At 43.1% G+C, this 19,882-nt stretch overlaps 7 protein-coding genes across 7 annotated transcripts; 3 read left to right on the top strand and 4 right to left on the bottom strand.

Annotated features, from left to right (window-relative positions):
• Positions 1–1,248: 1,248 nt before the first annotated feature.
• Positions 1,249–1,721, top strand: Bfra_011035 (uncharacterized protein; the record flags this gene model as incomplete). The annotated part of the gene is made up of 2 exons (XM_037341364.1): positions 1,249–1,317; positions 1,452–1,721. The coding sequence occupies 2 exons, from the start codon at positions 1,249–1,251 to the stop codon at positions 1,719–1,721; spliced, it is 339 nt and encodes a 112-aa protein (XP_037188783.1).
• A 1,239-nt stretch (positions 1,722–2,960) lies between these two features.
• Bfra_011034 (uncharacterized protein) lies at positions 2,961–4,970 on the bottom strand (the record flags this gene model as incomplete). The annotated part of the gene is made up of 2 exons (XM_037341363.1): positions 2,961–4,743; positions 4,864–4,970. 2 exons carry the CDS (start codon positions 4,968–4,970, stop codon positions 2,961–2,963), a joined length of 1,890 nt encoding a protein of 629 aa, XP_037188782.1.
• A 2,212-nt stretch (positions 4,971–7,182) lies between these two features.
• On the bottom strand, positions 7,183–10,765 carry Bfra_011033 (putative aldehyde dehydrogenase protein; the record flags this gene model as incomplete). Its single annotated transcript, XM_037341362.1, has 5 exons — positions 7,183–7,625; positions 7,901–9,062; positions 9,640–9,915; positions 9,963–10,252; positions 10,324–10,765. 5 exons carry the CDS (start codon positions 10,763–10,765, stop codon positions 7,183–7,185), a joined length of 2,613 nt encoding a protein of 870 aa, XP_037188781.1.
• A 290-nt stretch (positions 10,766–11,055) lies between these two features.
• On the top strand, positions 11,056–11,809 carry Bfra_011032 (putative glycosyltransferase family protein; the record flags this gene model as incomplete). Its single annotated transcript, XM_037341361.1, has 3 exons — positions 11,056–11,383; positions 11,446–11,587; positions 11,638–11,809. 3 exons carry the CDS (start codon positions 11,056–11,058, stop codon positions 11,807–11,809), a joined length of 642 nt encoding a protein of 213 aa, XP_037188780.1.
• Positions 11,810–13,509: 1,700 nt separating this feature from the next.
• Bfra_011031 (putative oxalate decarboxylase protein) lies at positions 13,510–15,219 on the top strand (the record flags this gene model as incomplete). The annotated part of the gene is made up of 3 exons (XM_037341360.1): positions 13,510–13,873; positions 13,925–14,362; positions 14,507–15,219. The coding sequence occupies 3 exons, from the start codon at positions 13,510–13,512 to the stop codon at positions 15,217–15,219; spliced, it is 1,515 nt and encodes a 504-aa protein (XP_037188779.1).
• A 352-nt stretch (positions 15,220–15,571) lies between these two features.
• Positions 15,572–17,125, bottom strand: Bfra_011030 (putative had superfamily protein; the record flags this gene model as incomplete). Its single annotated transcript, XM_037341359.1, has 4 exons — positions 15,572–15,980; positions 16,066–16,194; positions 16,288–16,305; positions 16,803–17,125. The coding sequence occupies 4 exons, from the start codon at positions 17,123–17,125 to the stop codon at positions 15,572–15,574; spliced, it is 879 nt and encodes a 292-aa protein (XP_037188778.1).
• A 919-nt stretch (positions 17,126–18,044) lies between these two features.
• Positions 18,045–19,778, bottom strand: Bfra_011029 (putative dual specificity protein kinase fuz7 protein; the record flags this gene model as incomplete). The annotated part of the gene is made up of 4 exons (XM_037341358.1): positions 18,045–18,626; positions 18,682–19,213; positions 19,271–19,428; positions 19,488–19,778. The coding sequence occupies 4 exons, from the start codon at positions 19,776–19,778 to the stop codon at positions 18,045–18,047; spliced, it is 1,563 nt and encodes a 520-aa protein (XP_037188777.1).
• Between the last annotated feature and the right edge of the window lie 104 nt (positions 19,779–19,882).

Genomic DNA, 19,882 nt, shown 5'->3' with positions numbered 1-19,882 from the left:
AGGTATGTGTACTCTTGGATATACTTGGGGTTATACTCCTTCTAGTACCTACTGGGCTTGAGAATAACATCAAAGTGAAAAGAGAAGAAGATCGTGAGAAGTCTGTGACTAGTGACTTTGAATCTGGATGGAGATTTCTCTGCTGTTAAAAGATAAGATATATGTGTTGTTACTAGATGAGGGATAAGAGTATTTATTGGGTACAATATAACAGTAATGATCATGATCAAACCGGAAATTGTAAGGTCGGCTTTGCTTCTTGGAAGAGCGTATTCTATATTACTAGATACCCAATTCTACACGTCTTCTCCAAGATTCTTCAAAGTCTTCAAAATCTTCACTTGGATATCTGAATTTCTACATAGGTTCGTGTAATCACTGCGACAATTCACTATCTTATCATACTAATAATTTCAACACAGCAAGACCAACACGAACTTCTGTCTCTTGATTTCTGAGTCATACTTGGATCTTGAGAAATAGTAGGGATTTAAATCGAGCTGTGTGAGATTTTATATGATTCTTTGTTATTTGTGTAGTCTGTTCCATTGTATGCTACTCATTCATGCGTGTTATAAAGGTTCTGAGATGTTTGATGCATAAAGAATGGTGAATTATCATCAATTTTTTGGGTTTACTCAAGTTTTGCTATTGATAGAATTCTCCTTGCTCGTATGATATTTATTAGAATGTAAATAAATAGCTATCTAGATGTGTGAAATATCAGTTTCATAAGCATGCACAGAGTTGTTTATCCCTGAACCACAATTTTTCGCTTCGAAGGGGGTTTCTTCGAAGCGAGATTTTTTACAAGTTACTAGTTATCCATCATTGTTAATATCTGAATTTTAAACTAGATACCTATAAAAAATAACAGAGTTGGCGCGATAGATAGATTGTATATTTTTATCTGATAATTGTGACTCATATTCAGCCTTGTGTGTAGCCGCAGTGAAATATTCCTTACTTCCTATGAAGTTTTTATGTATTCAAAGAATACTAGTATCGAGGAGCGGAAAAAATAGCAGGATCTTTTTCCTTTCTCATTTCCGGCCTAGCTATCCTGCTTTCTATGGATAAAAATTGAGGTACCTGGATAGGTAGATAGTGTGCATATAGATCAGCATGTAGATAAAATGCACAGGCGCAGAATCAAGTACAACCCACACATCTTAAAGAAACCTTCGATTCGAAAACTTCGCGAAACAGAATTAGTCGATCAACAACACCACACAAGTATACGTCATCATGAACCCATATTTCAATACTATTCAGGGAGCTAGTTTGGTATTTCTTCTCATCCTGCTTACGATTTTGGTAAGCGCATGCACGTGTATGCATGAGCGACTTATAAGTCATCACTGGGAATTCTCTGAATTCTAGGACTTCTATTGTTCACTCATCCTTCATATCTACTGAGTATCAGCGCTAACATTCCACTTCAAATCAAGCTCCTAGCCAGCCTACTTCTCCCGAAATTCAGAGACGACCTGTGGATTATTGGGTGTTGGATCGAGACTTCCTTGAATCGAATCGTGTCTGCTATTCGCGGTCTATTTTTGCGTGTTCTTGGAAATACAGATGGGAATCGAGACTCAGAAGTACCAGCGGATAGGAATGCGATTAGGATGGTGGATTTGGAGAGTGGTAGAAGGCGCATAGCTGGAGGTGATGCACTTGTTGAGAGAGTCGCGAGTTTCGATGGCGAGGAGAGTATTTGATGAGGAGGGAGGAGATTGAGATATGGATTGTTTTGAGTGTGCGTGGATTGATGGAATGCATGAGTTGATTGGTGATCTGCCGTCTTGGGTTCTGTTTTGTGGGGGATGGAGATGTATCGATGGTATATTGAATCCTCGTTCTTCGCCTGGACTCGAAGTTTCTATGTATCCCAATCTCTTTTTTGCTTCTCATCATATGCTATATACTCTCTCTTCTCAAAAGATAACTGCAGTAAAAGCTGTCTTGAAGGAATAACGATATCATAGATCATATTTGGTTGCTTTACATAAATCCTATTGATTCTGCAAATACCCTCCTCATCCCCGCTACTACCCGTTGATCAGCTTATACTACACTAGAGAATAACTGTGAGTTCTCTGAAGTATTTGATTAACTAATGAGCGATTTTCAAAACTATATTTCTAACCTCTCTTTTCCAAAAGCTCAGTTGCGGCCCCCCTCTCCGAACAATCTAAATGAGATTGTAGTATATTTCATAGATTATAAGTGCCAAGATATTTTATAAAGCGAAACGGGGTTCCAGCGTATATCTTCAAGTGTTTCTTCTCTAGGGACTTCAATTGAGGATTGGACTTCAGGTGGTATGGTCTCATTGTCTGGCTTCTTCTAAATGAGATCAAATACTGCGAGGAATGAATAGATGTGGCACAAGTGTGTTCGTATTCGTACCTTGACTTTGAAGTCATTCCATGAATCTGTACTTTCATTGCTAACTACCGAACCTATCGTCGAGTTGAACTATTGCTGACTTCTCCAGTCGGCTTTCTTAACACAGGCCTCTCTTTGTGGAAGAGCACACCCCCTTGAGTCATCTCAGACTAAGTCTTCATCGATGATTCAACTTACTGCGCTTATTGAACTTGTCTCTACGTGTCATTCTGAGTGTTGTGGACTGTGTGAAAATTCTCAACATCTGAACATAACATATGAACGCTACCCGTTGCCGTGTTTATCCCTGATGTTGAAAAGCTTGAACTATGTATTTACCTATGCTACCTATTTTTTGACACCCGAAGGCAATATTGTTGAGATACTATCTACGCCGAATCCAATTCCCATGTTCAATGTTCAATGAAAGGCCAGCCCATGAATCCAATACGCGCAAGTTCAACTCACCTACCTTTTCACAGCCATAATCATAATTTTCTTCTCTACCACTTCCTTTTCTCCCATTCCCCATCTAATCCTTGGAAAAAGCATCCACCATCTATAATTTCCTAATGTTTCTCATGCTTTCTATGCTTTTCATGCTTCCTGCGCTCTCCATGCTCCGATCTCGGCGCTGCCAACCGCTCAACCTCCGCACTCCTTCTCGTCCTCCCGATATTCACATCATGTGGTTCCCGTAGACTTGCACTTGGAGTAGGACGCTGAACATGAATTTCCGGGACTCTCTCTCTTCTTCGATCTCTAATTTCCTCCGTTCGTCTACTTTCACCATCTAACTCCATTCGCTCAACACCCAATCTACCGCCGCCTGCACGTTCCTCTTCAGTCTCCTGAATTGTGGCAGGATGGAATACATCCATGTCTATTCTTACCGCAAATGCAGGTGTTCGTGATCTGTCACCAAGTACCTCATTTGCACCAGTTGTATGTCTCTTCATCCCATCCCTCTGCATCTCTGGACTAACACCCGATAACTCTACTGCATCAGGGTACGAACTCCGGAAAGTAGGAGGAGTAGGGCCTGCGATTCTTTCATTTCCATGTAGCATCATATCTTTAAAAGCATCATGAACCGCACGTTTTTGAACATCGTTTTGATTATTATATCCCTTGAGATGATAATTGTGGGGAGTGACGGGGTAGGGTGGAGCTCTAGGGTTGTTTTCCCATGTGCTGGAGGAGACGGTATTGCGTCGTGGTGGAGGCATATCTGTACTCTTACGAAGATCTGGAGGGGGTTTCATATGGCCGGGCCAGGAATTGTAGGGTTTGTCGTCCTCCATTAGCGATGAAGGTCGAAATGGAATCGCAAACTCAGGGGGTAATGTGGCGGATCTGGATGGTGGGCTTGAGTGTTGGTTGGGGCTTAGGGGTAGTTTCGGAGGTAACGGGGGAGGTAGTAGTTTGCATTCTCTTTGACGTGCTTGGTAGTTCTTGAAGAGTCTCTTATCCTCTTCATATTGAAGTCGTCCTCTGGGCGTATCTTCGTAGTAATCTTCATCTGATTCTTCATTCTCTTGTGTGGCATTCAAAAGTTTCCTTTCTCTTCGCTGTCGAAGAATCTCTTCCTCATTACGACGATTGATTATTGCTAGTTCTGCTAGGCGTTTAGAATTTAAGTCTCTGGCTTCCTTTCTTGCTATTGATGGATGCTGCAAATAGGAATGTGGTACAGGCTTTCTTGTAGGAATGGCGCGAGATGGGATAGGTGCTTCATGATTTGAATGACGACGAGATATTACATCGTTTTGTGCAGCAGCGTCTCGCACAGGGTCAAACTTTAACTGAGGCGACGGTGGTCGGTGGTTGAGATATAGAGGCCCTCGCCGATTATTTCTCTCGTGTGCACTTCTATCTACGCGAGGCACATATTCAGAGGAATCGGCCGATGTCGATAATTCAGCAGCTTCTTTTGGACTTCCCACATGCAAGTCTCCAGAACTTTTGTAGGGTATTAAATAGTCATCGGGAGCTGACTCTGAAAAAGAACTTTGTTGACCCCATGGTTTTCCGCTTGGTCCCAGATTGGTATTTGGGTAATCAGAGCTATTCCTTGTATTTTTCACCAGAGGGGAGTCATGCTTAGGCAGTCTATCTGAGTCGGATGAATGATCTCCTTCCTTGAGCCATATTGACCTCTGATATCCACCCGTCTTACCATAATCAATCAATGTACCACTTCTAGAAGGACCCTCTGGGCTATATTTTTCTGGAGGGGGACGATGTTTGACTCTCTCGCGGCGTCTTTCTGACTTGACGGTACGGTTATTGAGACGTTCCTCTTCACTGTCGCTCTCCAATCCCATATTTCGAGCCATTTGATGTAACCTCCTGCAAATAAATTGTCAGCGAAAGTATAGATGGGTAGCGAAGAAGCCAACAAGATAGGTCTATCGATTTTTGTTTATCCACATAGAGTCAAGTGATTTTGGACTAAATCAAGATGCGTACCTGCTCTCGATTACATCTGGCCCTACGCAAGCTTCTATAGGCTCCTTGAAATATTTCCCTTTCTCCCCTCTGAGCCATCGAAGTCCCGCACCAAGTACATTAGGCATGTTTTGATAGTGATTGCAGAGTTCAAATGACTTTAGCTGCGAATGGATGAGTCTGGCTGCAAAGGACCATAAAAGACCTTAAAACACTGCAAAAGATCTCAAGGTACTTGAAAAACATCGAAATATGTAGAAGACAGTGTACAGTGGAACATCAATAAATACCTGGAGACGTCGATGAATATGCTCATTAATGCAGCTTAATGATCAAGATCCAAACAAATTTAGAGTATGGGCGGTGGTTAGAGTTCGTAGAAGATTGGGATTATGAGAAGGATTGAAGCATGTTCAATCACCCCTCGATTTCTAAGTTGATATTCACTCATACCCCGCATCATCTTCTTCTTCCAAATGACCACTTCTAGACTCGTTATGTCGTCACCCATTGGTCACACTCCTCATATTTATTTATGTAAAAAGCATTGATTTAACTTTATGGCACCACTCCCGACCTCTCTTTGAGGAACATCCTTTGGTTTCTGTATTCTTCCAGTCCAGCAAATTCCCAGAACATGAACGATTGCAGTCGACATGGGCTGGTCAAGCTTTAATAGCACGCTAGAGAAGCGTAGGAGACGTTCTCATTTTCATATAAACTTACATATAGCATTCATCATCTCATGTCTTTGGAGATGAGCCAATCGGTCTCTGATAGAAACCCAGATTCAGCGACATATCAAATTCGATGGGATCTCATCTACTCAAAGGCTTTATACAAGAAAGCATATGGGAAGTGAAGAGAAATTGCATCCACAAGAACTCACTATTCCGATATACTTTGGAAGCTTTTCCTCAGTTACAGCTGTACTGAAACCATCAGCTATTTTCCGCCAAAATAGACAGCTTGAGTACATGAACAAGCATCTTTCTTCCCAAAAATTGATTTCGAACCAGATTTGGAGCATGGCTCCTTTGCATAGTAACTTTTCGAATAACGATATCATCTGAAAGACAGTCTCTCGTCAGCTTCTGATGCCCCCATTTCCAAATCTCCAATGCCATCTTTTGAATTCGACGCCCCTCTTTCGCGGTTCTCCGCTTCCTCACAGGACTTCCTGATCAAGAACTTCTTATCAACACATACGCACCCTAAATATCGAAATCTAGAACGAAGCAACAAACCAATAACGAGACGAACACATTACCCTATGAAGAGAAACCTAGAACACCCCATCAAATCTCCCATATCCTTCCGACTCGAAAAACAAGACTCCTCCTCACAACCTCGCCCAGCACACTGACCCTCATCTCCTCCCCTTAAACTCACGATCTATTCTCGCCCAGCCCTTCACTTATCGTTCGACGTGCAACAAAACACTTTCTCCCTCTTCCCCAACTCCCCTATTCCTCCCGATTCCTTATATCTCCTTATATCTCCCTATCTCTATTCCACTCGCCCGAGAATTTCTACTCGGTGACACGAATGCGGTTTCATTAGTGTGACTCGGATATCAGCGCCCGCATCCGTAACCATCCGGAATCTGCAAGCATACGTTGCGCAATGATGGATCTTGGCGTTGATGTTCCGGTTTCTCTTGGCATCAGGTTAGTGTTGTTGTACTACATTTTGGTTTTGGTATGTTGGTAAAACTGATAGATGGATAACCTCATATAGATTGTTAAATACTTAACCCGATGTCCATCTAATTGAACATTGATTTTACAAATACATAAAATGTTACAGCAAAATCTGATTTTGATGAAATAATTGAAAATATTAATCCTTTGACGCGAGTCAAACACACAGACACAATCGCCCTGCCCAGGCAAAGGAAAAAAAACCACAGCTTGGCGATAAAACCCCCACGCAAAACAAAGAAAAAACTTAAATCCCAAGAAATTTCGATATGCAACAAAACATCAATTTTGACCTCTAGACCGTTCCGGTTCTCGTAAGGCCCCTTGGCTCGTCTTGTTTACCTGCATCTTCCCGACAACAAACGTAACTACCAAGAATCTCCAAGAGATTGCGATATGCAACATTCACATTGAAGATGAAAATCACATTACCTTTTCAATCTCCGAGGCCACCAATGATGGGTTCGTAAAATGTTCGTGGTTGAGTGTGAAATGATCATGTGAAATTGAAATTGCTAAGCTACTTGCTCTTAAGCAGAAACGAAGGTGCTAAAAGGAGACAAAGTAAAGCAAAGTGACCACTCGTTCCGTTCTCCGTGAGTCAATCAAACAGGATTCTCAAGTAGAGAAAATCAAATCATTTCAGGTAAGAAGGCAACCCGCTACCAAATTTCAAATCCCAGACTTTCTTCGATCCATAAGTAACGAAAGCGAGAACTGCCCACCTAACAAGCACACTCTTAACTCCCTCACCACCAAGACTTGTCACAAAGCCCAGCCAATAGCTCAATCCTCTAACCTCATTACCTTCCCTATCGAAATTTGGTTTCTGCCTACTGGATTTGAGGAATTGGGCAAGTTTGGCATCGGTATATGGTGGGTAGCGAACATTGAGCATTTTTTCGATCCAGCTAGGGGTCGTGACAACAGAACGGAGATGGGTGAAGGCGAGGAAGGATTGCTCGCCTCTATAAGAGCCGGTTCCACTAGTTCCTACTCCTCCAAATGGAAGAGTTTGTATTGAGCCGTGGAAGAAAGCGTCGTTGACAGTAGCACCGCCAGATGTGATGCTGCCGAGCACTGGTTGAGATGTTAGTGGGGTACTTTAGAGGATGGTTAAGTTGCGTATAGTAGTTATATGAAAGTCTGTCACTTGACATTGTTCTTCATGAATATTGACATAGATAGAGGTTGCAAAGATGAGATTTCTGCAAACAAAGAACTATCTATGTGTGGGGTCGAATATCATGTCACTTGTCGTCCAAATCTCTGGTCAAGATAAGAGAGCATAGTCTAGGAAACATCTCTTAGATGCACAAATAATGTGCCAAATACAATGTGAAAATTATACATACTCTTATCAGTTTCTTCTTTTGTTCCAAATGGATAGAAACCCAATGGAGTTGAGTGAATATCGTGAGCGATATTGATAGCTTCATCAAGACTATCGACTGGTAGAATAGGAATCAATGGACCGAAAGATTCATCCACCAACATTGAATCGTTTGGACTGTCAACCAAAACCACAGTTGGCGCGATGAAATTTTCGGCTTCATCCAATTCCCCGCCAAGCAGGATCTTTCCGCCAGTGTTATCAAGCATCTTTTTGATTCGTAAAAATTGTCTGTTGTTGACAATTCGGCCATAATCGGGACTTGCTTTGGCGCCATTTGGAAAGAATTCTTTATAGGCAATTCCAAGTTGCTCGATAAAAGCATCCAGAATTTCCTTTTCTACCATGACATAGTTTTGGCCAATGCAAACCTGTCCAGCATTAAGAATCTTACCCCATAATAATCTTCTGGCCGCGAGATTAGGATCCGCATTCTTTGATATGATAGCTGGGTTTCTACCACCAAGCTCCAAAGCAACTGGTGTCAAGGTTTCCGCAGCCTTCTTCGCAATAATGGTTCCCACTGTTTCGCCGCCGGTATAGAAGATTTTATCCCATTTCTCGTTCAACAGAGCTGTCGTCTCGGGAACAGCTCCATTGACCACCGTGTATGCCTCTGGATCGAGACTTTCTTCAACAATCTTCTTCAAAATCATAGCAGTCTTAGGTGACTGCTCAGAGGGCTTTAACACAGCTGTACACCCTGCAGCGATAGCTCCAACAAATGGACCCAAAGCCAATTGAACTGGGAAGTTGAATGCACCGATGACCAAAGCCGTGCCCAAAGGTTCCTTGCGAATCCTAGGGCTAAATAGGGTATTTTGGAGGGCCATATCTGGAGCAGCTTCGTCCTTCATCCATTTCTTTAAGTTCTTGCAGACAAATACAATATCATTCTTCATCCATTCTGTTTCCGTAAGAACAGTTTCGAAAGCGGGTTTTCCGAGATCGCTCTTCTCTGCTTCGATAAGAGCATCACTATTATCGACAATGGCCCAGTAGAGCTTGCGAAGTTGCTTCAGACGGTATTCAAGTGGTTTCGTTTTTTGTGAACGAAAGGTAGTTCGTAGGAGCTTAACTGTGGTGGGAATGGATTCGAGTGAGCTAGGCTCGAATGGAGCTATCTTAATAGACGACATTGTTTATTCTATGACCAAGGACCCTGCGAGAGTATTTTTATGGTCGACCTTGATTGAAGAACTGTTGAAGAACTCAAATGTTTGATGATAATCCAAATTTCTGATTGATTTCAAAGTTATGGAGAGCAATTATAAAATAGAAGCAAGTTGACCAAGTGGCTAATTGTTATAGTTCGAAGCTCTTGGTGCTTCTCTCCATTAGGTATCTAAACCGAGGCAGGTTGCCTTATCCGGCCGTAAAGATCAGCGGGGTCGGGGCAATACAATGTCTTACAACTGTATCTATAATTTCACATGTGCTATGCAGCTCGGAAAACATTCTACTTCCGTATATATCACATTTTAATATTTTACAATTGCTCCGAGTCGGAAATACAAATTGTTCGACCCGATGTACGGACGACGCCTACATTAGGCTATAAACCGTTGGTATCACTTGCTTTATCCCCTACATGTCAAAATCAACTAGAGTAGCCCCTCCAATTTATTAGATGGCTTGAATTGTACATACAATATCTTACATATTTTGCAGTAACTTTTATACTATCCTCTTGACACCAACCTTTTTGTTCCCGATTATCCTTCCGCCAGCTGCAACAGTTTCAGGAACCGGTTCTTTAGCTATTGGATTAGCCAGTCTGTGTCGAATTGTTTCAACTCCATCCACAAGTTGACCAATGTGTTCTCGATTCAAGTCTGTCTCCACCATCTTTTGGCGATAGTCTGCCAGTTCTTGCTTCCTCTCTTTTGTTAATCTCCATTCTACAGGGAATCTGGGCTTCACTTTGAAAACGTGATGGCGTGTGTCTAATGGAATATCTTCGAAAGTATCGCCAGTCTGTTTATATTAGTTCCTGAGCATCTCAACAATATTACATCACATACCTTTGCTTCTGCCAATAATGAATCCACCATATCACCAAGATATCTCTTGTTTTGGGCCTGTGATGGGTACATTTCACAACTCATCTTGACAATGTCCGTTTCTGGGTTGAGTCTTGGCCCAACCAATTTTCTAAGCTTGTCCGTTTGGACTTCTGTTAATCCTGGCATATCTGCAGGACAAAATTCCATAACGACTTTCTTCTCTGCTGGATGTTGCTCGCCCATGTATGAAGTGTATCTGAATCGTAAAGGAGTTTCAGCTGAAGGCGGTACGAATGGTTTTGCCAATTCTATATATTACTCGTTAGATAAAAATTATGTTCCTGGTTTGTTCCTTCATGTGAATGTGAAATGAACTCACTGCTCAACATTGGCATTTCCCAAGCTGCCAACCTATTATAATGTCTAATCTCTCTAACCTGTTCCAATTCCATATGCGCCAAAGTCGTGATATCATCGTGATCATCCTCTCTGTCGTCCTCATCAAACGGTTCTGGATCTCCCATATTTAGAAAGGTAGGCTTCAACTTCTTCTTCACACCCTCGTCAAATCCATAAGATGGTAGATTATTTGCATGTCGAGCACCCGCATTTTCAAACAGTTCGTCAATCTCTTCCATGAATTCATCCTCGTCTGGTTCGTTTTCCTGGAGTTCCTTAAATTTCGGATCGATTTTATATTGTCTTGATGTGATTGAAAATAACCTCCGTTGGGCGATTGACTTATTGGTGTACCTAGAGGTGATATTTCTGCATGAGCAGCATCGCGCTGTCATACGCAGACTTTGTAAGGCCGTGGCCATTGTGGTGATTGGGGATGATTCTTCTAAATGTTGAATCTCCAGATGGAAATCGTCCCGAAATAAACAATTTGGCTCTAGCCTATCAAAGACTAGTGGTTTATCATCCCACCTAGATCGTACTTCGGATAATCTCCAAGCACCGAAGCAGATCAATCAATTAATCCGGGAGTCATGATTATTAGAACAGAAATGTCCAATATCCAGTAAATTACTTTTAATTGTATTGGCAAAAATCCAGACTTAACAGGGAGCTCAATCCATTAGCTCATTGTTATTCCCGTCATCCAGTCATGGAGTTAGCTCCAGGAGGCGCACCGCCAAAGGTCGCTTTCGTTACAGTCGGCGCGACTGCGACTTTTAAAGAGCTCATCGAGGAAGTGTTCGCATTACATACTTTACAGGCACTGGCTCAGGAAGGATACACGAAACTAAGGGTACAAGCTGGACCCGATGCTGAGTACTGGAAAAACAACATACCAGTGGGAAAGGGATCTGGACTCGAGATCGAAGTGTTCGATTTTGACCGTAACGGTTTAGGGCACGAAATGCGACAATGTAAAAGGGGAGGATTTTATGGCACAGGCGAGAGTTCAGAAGGTGTAGTGATTTCACACGCAGGTTAGTAGATTCTCAAACGACTACGTTACATTGGAAAAGTGACTGATGTTGAGATGCTATAGGTTCGGGAACAATTCTGGATGCACTCCGAATTGACGTACCCCTCATCGTAGTGCCCAATACTTCACTCCTCGATAATCATCAAGTAGAGTTAGCAGATGAGCTGGAAAGACAAGGCTACGTCACCAAGGCATCGGGACCCAGGTAGGTAGATTTGGATTATGAGAACAACGGACTAATACGATTGAATTTAGGGGCTTAGAAGATGCCATTCGCAAAGTAGAGAGAATGAAGAATGGCAAGCCAGACGGATCGAAAGATTTGCAGGGACGTAAGAATTGGAGGGGGCGCGAAAACCCTAGTATTGCACCAGTACTCGACGAAGCTGCCAATTATGAAGAAGAGGTTAGAAGTGTATTGGACTAGTTTTAGAGGAAGTGCAAAGTATATTTGATGAATTTATGGTGGTGGAGTTAATGGGAGAGGCCTGATTCATCTCGGCCACTGGAGTTGGATTGGATTGCAAGATACCCTCAAGTTCATACGATAGTGTTGTGGATTTTAACACAATAAGAATTCTGTCAGAAAAAGATCTCGGAATGTCAGGCCTTGAAGCTCGGAAGAAGCTTGGGATTTCGGACTCATCTTGCATTGAATCGTCATAATACATTTGGGAAGTGATCTTGTAGTTGTCGTGCAACGTTCAATTTATTGCGGTTCGATTGCCCAAGAACAAATGTAGTCGTCATAACATGAATTACGACGTTTGTCCAAACGGGTAAATATGAGGTTATCCCAGCATTGTGCATCGTGCATGCATAAAATTGATGGGCACGTTGATCAGGTGGATGAATCCTTGGCATGATACGCGAATTTCTTCAACAACTCTCCTATCAGTTACACCATGTTTCTTTCAATCGTAAATCTCTCAACGAATAGGTTCAAAGTATACTTATAGCAATCTCTTCGTTACGCGTAATCCTCCCTCGGGTACCATGAATATTGGCAACACTGATAGATCTTGGAGATAACTCTGAAGCGAATGACCTTTACATCGGGAGCCCAGTAAGTAGTTCGCGATTTGGTACTCCGTGTAGTTTCGTTGATTCTTCCTAGAACTCTTTCTAATCATAATCAAAGCTTGTGAAACCAACAACCCGACTCAAGAATGCCAAGTCCTGCAGGCGATTACTCTCCACGTTTTTTAAGCAGCGTAATCAGATTGCTTCTCTATACGCTTTCGTACCTGCACTGGTCCTGGTCGTCATATTCGCGGGGTACTCATTACGAAGCTGTTACCATTGTAGGAAGGTATTGAGGTCAGCGAGGCATACTGCATCTCGCATATATCGTATACAGTGTATACACAACATTTCTTCTTCATCCCGAAATTAACGGAATATCCCCGAGTGATGATCTTCATCGTTTTTATCTTCATGCTTCGAGTGTTATGAATTTTACTGATCGGCACTGCGGTAGCCCGGCACTGAAAGCTTAACTTTCTTAGTCTTAGTAACCCTGTGGTATTCGTGGGGAACAGTCGAGCAAGCGTTCTTCTAGTCGGATGTTTGGACAGAAACTAGATATATGTGATCATGATTCATCACTACTAGAACTAAGAGATTAACCGGAAATCTATAGCGTCTAGTGGCGGTTCGGCAGATGAAACTTCTGAAGATTTCCTACTCCCTTCTGGATTTCACGTGAAAGCCTCTCGAGATTTATCATTTATGTACTGTCATGCTTTCTTGGTACTGCCAAGGTAATCGGCGTATTTTTACGACTAACGCACTAGAGACGGGTAAATATGACCACACCTCAACGCCATTGATTGATTAGTTAATCTTCATATGTACTTGGAGTGCATACGAAATGCTTCTCTGCAGGTTTCCTCATCGGGATTCCGGAAGTTGACTGGTGTAGATGCTACCGTTCCCATGCACCCTGTGAACTAGCTACCTATAATGTTTCTGACAATTTGGCCATGGCTCATGTTGGTAGATATTTGTAGCATCCTCATATGACGAAGTTGATCTCATTGTTACTTTCAAGAAATATATAAATACAGAGAACATCTCTTCGTCTTCCTTCTGAGCAGACAGAGGACAATAAAACATCTGTTCACAATGCATCCAATAACTCGCCTCCTTGGTTCAATTGTGGCGGCTGGACTTCTTCCAGTAGTTCTTTCAGCTCCTGCACCTAGGCCTCAGTTGAGCTATGGCGAACAGTCAGTAGCTGTCGGTGGTGTATCAGCACCGGTACCTACAGTTACTGCCGCCACCGGATCACTCTATGGCGATGAATCATTACTAGGCGAAGCTGCAAAACCATCTCCTGTGTCTGGAGGAGATTCTGCCATCGTTTCGAACGCGCCAATGGTCAATGGTCAGGAGGCAGATGCAGATCTAGGTTTATATTTGGATTTCAATAGCGTTCCAAATGCACAACCTATTCGAGGGTCAACAGGCCAAACAGACCCTGGACCACGTGAGTTGAAAGAAGCACCATGAAATCGATGCAAATCTAACATTATTGTAGAAACTTACGAATATCAGAAGTTAAATCCTGATCTTTTTGCTCCGCCAGGAACAGACAGTGGTGATGTACCACAAGCACAATGGCCAATGAGTTTATCTCGTAATAGGTTAGGCAGTGGTAAGAAATCAGGATGGGCCAGACAGCAAAACACTGGTCAACTACCTTCCGCGACTGAAATGGCTGGTGTTGATATGCGTCTCGCACCAGGGGCATACCGAGAGTTGCATTGGCACACAGCAAATGAGTGGTCGTTGATGCTGAAAGGAAGCGTAAGATTATCTGCTGTCAACGAGAAGGGTGAAAGCTTCATCGATGATATCAGCGCAGGGGACGTATGGTTCTTTCCAGCTGGGGTTCCACATTCCATTCAAGCGCTGGACGAGGGTTGTGAATTCCTATTGATTTTCGACGAGGGAGACTTTTCGGAAGATGGCACTTGTAAGTATAATCATTTCTTTTTAAGGTCCCGCTTTTCGATATCCGAGCCAATCTGGAGAGATTCAACTTTCCATTTGAAACCGTCTCAGGTCCTTAGATGCACCTGAGCACTTATAAAATAGCAATAACTAACCCCCAATCTAGTCCTCGTCTCCGAAATGTTTCTTCGCAATCCCAAATCTGTGCTTTCCAAAAATTTCCAGACTCCGGTCTCCTCCTTTGACAATCTCCCCTCAGATCAACTATACATCTTCAACGGCACCCCCGCCCCCGCCAACATTTCCACTCAAAATCAAACCAGTGCTGCCGGTCCCCTTCCCCAAAAAGATTCCTACACCTACCACTTCTCACAACAAGCTCCCTACACCGTCCCCGGCGGTTCCGTAAAAATAATCGACACAACTACCTTCCCCATCGCCTCCAACTTTGCAGCTGCCCTCGTCACCATCCAACCCGGTGCCATGCGCGAAATGCACTGGCATCTCACATCCGACGAGTGGAATTACTTCCTCTCCGGATCCGCACGCATCACCATCTATGCCGCTCCCAGCAGTTCCCGAACCTTCGATTACACGGCTGGAGATGTGGGATATATACCCGCGAGTAACAGTCACTATATTGAAAACACGGGAACGGAAGACGTAGTGTTTCTAGAAGTGTTGCAACAACCTGTCTTTAGCGATATTAGTGTAGCGCAATGGTTGGCGTTGACGCCAAAACAGGTGGTGATGGATACCTTGGGGTTAAGTGAGGAGGTTGTGGAGGGAATTCCGAAGGAAAAGACGTTGATTAAGACGGGGAATACGAATTTGACAGCGTTGGCTGCGGATGAGAAGGGGAGTGGTGCTTATGAATAGGGGTAGGAATCAAGGATAGAGTGAGAATTGGTGATGTATTTAGGGGTTGAGATGTTTAGTATAAGAGATTGGTCGATGCAGAGTGGAACTTCGAGTTTTGAGAGTTTTTATTTCACGTTCTAAGACACCTCCATACATGACGTATATGTTTGAATGTGAAGAAGCGAAAATTCCTTCGAACTTATTCAATTGCATCTTTGAACAAAAGTAAGAGGGAAATTCCTGTGAAAAGCTCAATCAAAATTCTTCTATGCGTATTTCGAATGGAGACTCCGGTTTACAAATCTACCATGATGATACTTATGTAAAATCTCCCTCCTATTCCAACACCCAAACTACCTTTCCAGCATTCTCATCTACCGTTCCACCCTCCCCACAAACCCCCCTTCAACACCTCCACCAACTCATCCAACCTCTTCACCACTAAATCCGTACACTCATGTTCCCACAACTCCTCATTAACACTATTCCCCAACAAAACCGTTGCCGCTCCGGCTGCAAACCCAGCTTTCATATCATCGATCGAATCGCCCACCATAATCGTATCTTTGGGATCCACATTCCATTCTTTTGCGATGTGGAGAATTCCAGCGGGATGAGGCTTCGGAGGTCGGAATTCGCGGGTGATGATGGGGGAGAAGGGGGTTTGGGGAGGTGGGTTGTGAGGAGATGGTGGACGGGGGGTGGATGGTTGCGGGTGAGGATTGCGAGAGGGAGGGTGGGAGTAAGGGTGGAGAGGTAGGTGAAGAGGGTTTGGAGGCCTGGGATTGGGGGGTTGATTAGTATTTTAGAATGTTGGTGGAGGAGAGGGGAGGAGAAATACCGGGTTGAGGAACTTGAGTTAACATTGCTTCCCGTTCTATGGCTCGGATTTTTTCATGTGCCGCTTCTTGGTCGGATACAGGGAGAGAATAGATGTGGTCTAGGATATCGATAGACTTGTCTATTCCTAGAGCACTACGCATCTGGCCGAACCTATGGTGGGATTAGGAACAAACAAGAATGGAGGGATGGTTTAGCTCTTTAGTATGGTGAAATACGAAGGAGAGCTTGTTATCTGGTACATACATATAGGTCTGAGGTTCACTGTTGAAGAAATTAGCACCGTAACATTTGAAAAAAAGGTGAACAGTTTGATGGATGAGTATGAATATACGAGAAGCATGTGAGTGAGAGTGCTATTCTAAGTGAATACCTCTATTCTCGATTCTGACATTGGACAGTGTCAACAAACATCATGAGTGACTACTCATTGGTGAAATGGCAATTTTGCAACACATTGATAAAGATATCAAGTCTTGTTACCCAGCAAACTGCCTTTCTAAATTTCAATCTTCTATCCAATTATTTTCCGAACTGTAGACACCAATACCAACAAGAGAAGCACCCTACAGAGGTGAAAACAAAAGAAATCATCATCTCCTATCCAATTTCACTCATTTTGAAACTTCAAACAAGAGCAAAAGTTGATCTCCCCCATCTTTCCCCCTTTTCAAAAAAGCAGTCTTTCAACCAGAAATATCCTCTACCCCAGAGCCTCAAATATCAAACAAAAAACCCAGTGTAAGAAAGGAAAAACTCACCACAAAGTCCCATCCATATCAAAAATGATTCCTCTCAACTTTCTTACACCCTCCTCCCCCTCCCTACTCATCCCCTCACCCCCCAAAGGAGCAAATTTTCTCACTCTCTTTCCTTCCCATTCCCCTTCCCCCCCTCCAACTCCATCCAATACCCGTGTCGTCATACCGAAAGATCTTTTATTATCAACCCTCGCACCTATGCTCAAAAAACCTTTACCCCGCGTCTCCGTTCCAAGATTCCTCACAGAACAAAATCTTCTTCCAACAACAAATTTAGGCGCTATTCTAACTAATGATGAGAAAAGCTTAGAATGAATACTCATCGTATATAAGGTCTTACACCAAAAATCTGTGAGATCAAGGATGGGTATATCGACATCGGCCAAAGATAGAAGTGGCGGGGGTAAGTGGGGTCAGGAACCCCACCTCGCCCACGTATATATTACTAGCGCTTCACCATCACTCTGATTCCTTTCATGGCGTATTGCACAGCTTTCAAGTCACTGTATTGTAATATTGATGGTATCGCGAGTCTTACGCTCACCCATCTACGTCTGTAGGATGCTAATGTTAAAAGTATACAGGGTGATTGCTATCGAATCATTGTCATCATATGAGACATGTCCACTATCAGTAAAACCACATCTACAACCAACCACAGGACAACTAATTATGTAAATACTTTTGATCAAAACAACTAGGTACCTACCTATTCATATCAATTAAGCTCGTCTTACTTCCAAGGTCTCAAGCATCAAACTAGGTTTATCAGCTCCTCGCTATCAAGCACGCATTATCAAATAAGGCCAAGCCAGATACAGATAAAAAGTAGATTCTTCCAAGTGATATGATAAAACGCTTTGTAACAACGTCCCAAGAGCCTGTGTACCACAGTATTTAACTATATTCCTATTCCTATGTTTCGCTTTCTTTTGTAATTTCATGCATCGCTTCCTCCCTTCCTCTCTACATTGCCCCTACTATTTAAACACGCGGAAGACAAAGCAAGCTACCTACACTACATTAACAAATCCCTACTTGCTATAGAGAAGATTTTCCACATCCATAGACAAGATATATGTCTGATTTGGCGACGTATCTGCTTGCTGGATCCGGCCAGAATCTTGTTGTATCAATTTGCTGCACATTTGAGAAATGCGACACTCCGAAAAGACGCTCTTCGCTCCATAATGATATGAGAAAATTGTGCAAATATATCAATGCATTATGATGAGATTAGAATTATGAACCCTGGGCTGCATAGCCTGAGCCGTATAGGCCATTGCCAAACGTTGCCTGACGTCGGCTTTCTTTATGGCTGTTATCTTCGGAATGCTTTCTGGGTGGCGGTGGTAAGGGACCTGCTGGGGCTGGACGCATTGGAAGGGTTGTGGTGGTAAAATTGGGTGTATTTGCGCTAGAGGGACCATTGCCCTCATGTGGGTCAGGTGCGTTCAGTGCTGCAAGTTTTGGTATCGAGTTGGTGGTGCTGCCTCTTATAGGTAGACCAGGATGGAAAGCTACACCTCCTCGACCTGAAATACTACCATTCTTAGTAGGAGAGCGAGATCTTGGGTTATGGTTTTCGTTGTATTGCGGAGAGGTTACCGAGGATCGTGGATCGGCATTTTTAATGGGGATATCTCCTGATGTAGGCGTTTGCGAAGCATTAGGTGAATCATCGCCACGTAGGACATCTCTACTAGCTGGTGATAATTGAGGTGCAAGATGTGACTTGCGGTTGTCTCTTTCTAACATACTGACGGCCCACTCACGAAGATCCACGGGGGTTCGCTTGGCAGCTTGGACGAAAGGCTCACGTTCCTATTAATCATTAGTATATAGAACCTCAACATTGATGCTAGGAAATGCAACTCACATAAAGCTCTTGAGGGGTTGGCCTCTCTTCTGGAGTCTTAGACATGCATTTCTGGATCATGTCTTCAAGAATTTGAGGGAAAGCTTCGCTCTTGGGTAGCCTTGGCGCAGGCTCATAAACAATTTGTTGAAGAAGGTCAAGGATGCCCGATGGAGCTCCATCTCCATCAGATAAGTGCTCACTAGCATCGAATGGAAACTTTCCAATTGCGAGCTCCATAATAGCGAGACCAAAACTCCACACATCAGACTTTACAGTGTATTTTTGTCCTTGAATTCTCTCTGGGGCCATATATGTAGATGTTCCAACGAAGGTGTCTGCGACTGAATTGACCAATTCTCCTGAAACACCGAAATCACACAGCTTAATCTGACCCTTCGAGTTCACCAGGATATTGGATGGCTTAATATCTCGATGCATGATATGATGTTTGATGTAAAGATATGTGAGACCTCCGAGGGTAGCTTCTGCGATTTTTCCAAGTACATCGACTCGAACAGGACCGAAATGTGTCGAGATTCTATCCAAAGATCTGACAAGAAGTTAGCTTCAGCATCCTAGTCATGGAGTTTTCTACTAGTAACCATACCCAACATCCATATATTCCATACACATGATGACATCGTTGTTATCGCTCAAAAATGCACCATAAAAGTTGACGATGTATTCCGAATTACAGTCGTACATAATTTGTAATTCTCGAACGATTCGACGACGCATTTCCTTTTTGGCTTCGACATGTATAACCTGTGTTTGCATAAGCGATTGTTTACAATTTGAGTCCTCGAGAGTTTGTGCCAGCATACCTTTCTCGCCATGACCGTGCCTGTAGCCATATGTCTGACTTTGCTGACAGTTCCTCCATTTCCATGGCCGAGGTCTTTCAGAACTTCTAAATCCTCCCTCTTCAAGTCCAACTTGTATTCGATTCCAATCTCTAGTTGTGCGGTCTGTCTGCTACTTTCACTGCTAGCTCCACCAGGAATCTGTATATCACTCTCGGATGGTGCCGCAGCACGAGGTGGGGGTGCATTCAATGCTAGACCTTTCACATTCTTTCTCTTCAATGTGCGCACCGAACCAATACCGTCTGACATTTTGTAATGATGGCCTAGAAGCTAGAAGTATTGACTGATGTCGAGATGAAATGAATTCTCAGAATCGCGCAAAGTTCTGGGGACGGTTTTCCCAGTTGGCGCTT

This window comes from Botrytis fragariae (assembly GCF_013461495.1).
Source record: "Botrytis fragariae strain BVB16 chromosome Unknown tig00000223, whole genome shotgun sequence".
Classification (NCBI taxonomy): domain Eukaryota; kingdom Fungi; phylum Ascomycota; class Leotiomycetes; order Helotiales; family Sclerotiniaceae; genus Botrytis; species Botrytis fragariae.
Note: the sequence above shows the minus strand (reverse complement) of the source record. Positions and strands in the feature narration are given on the sequence as shown.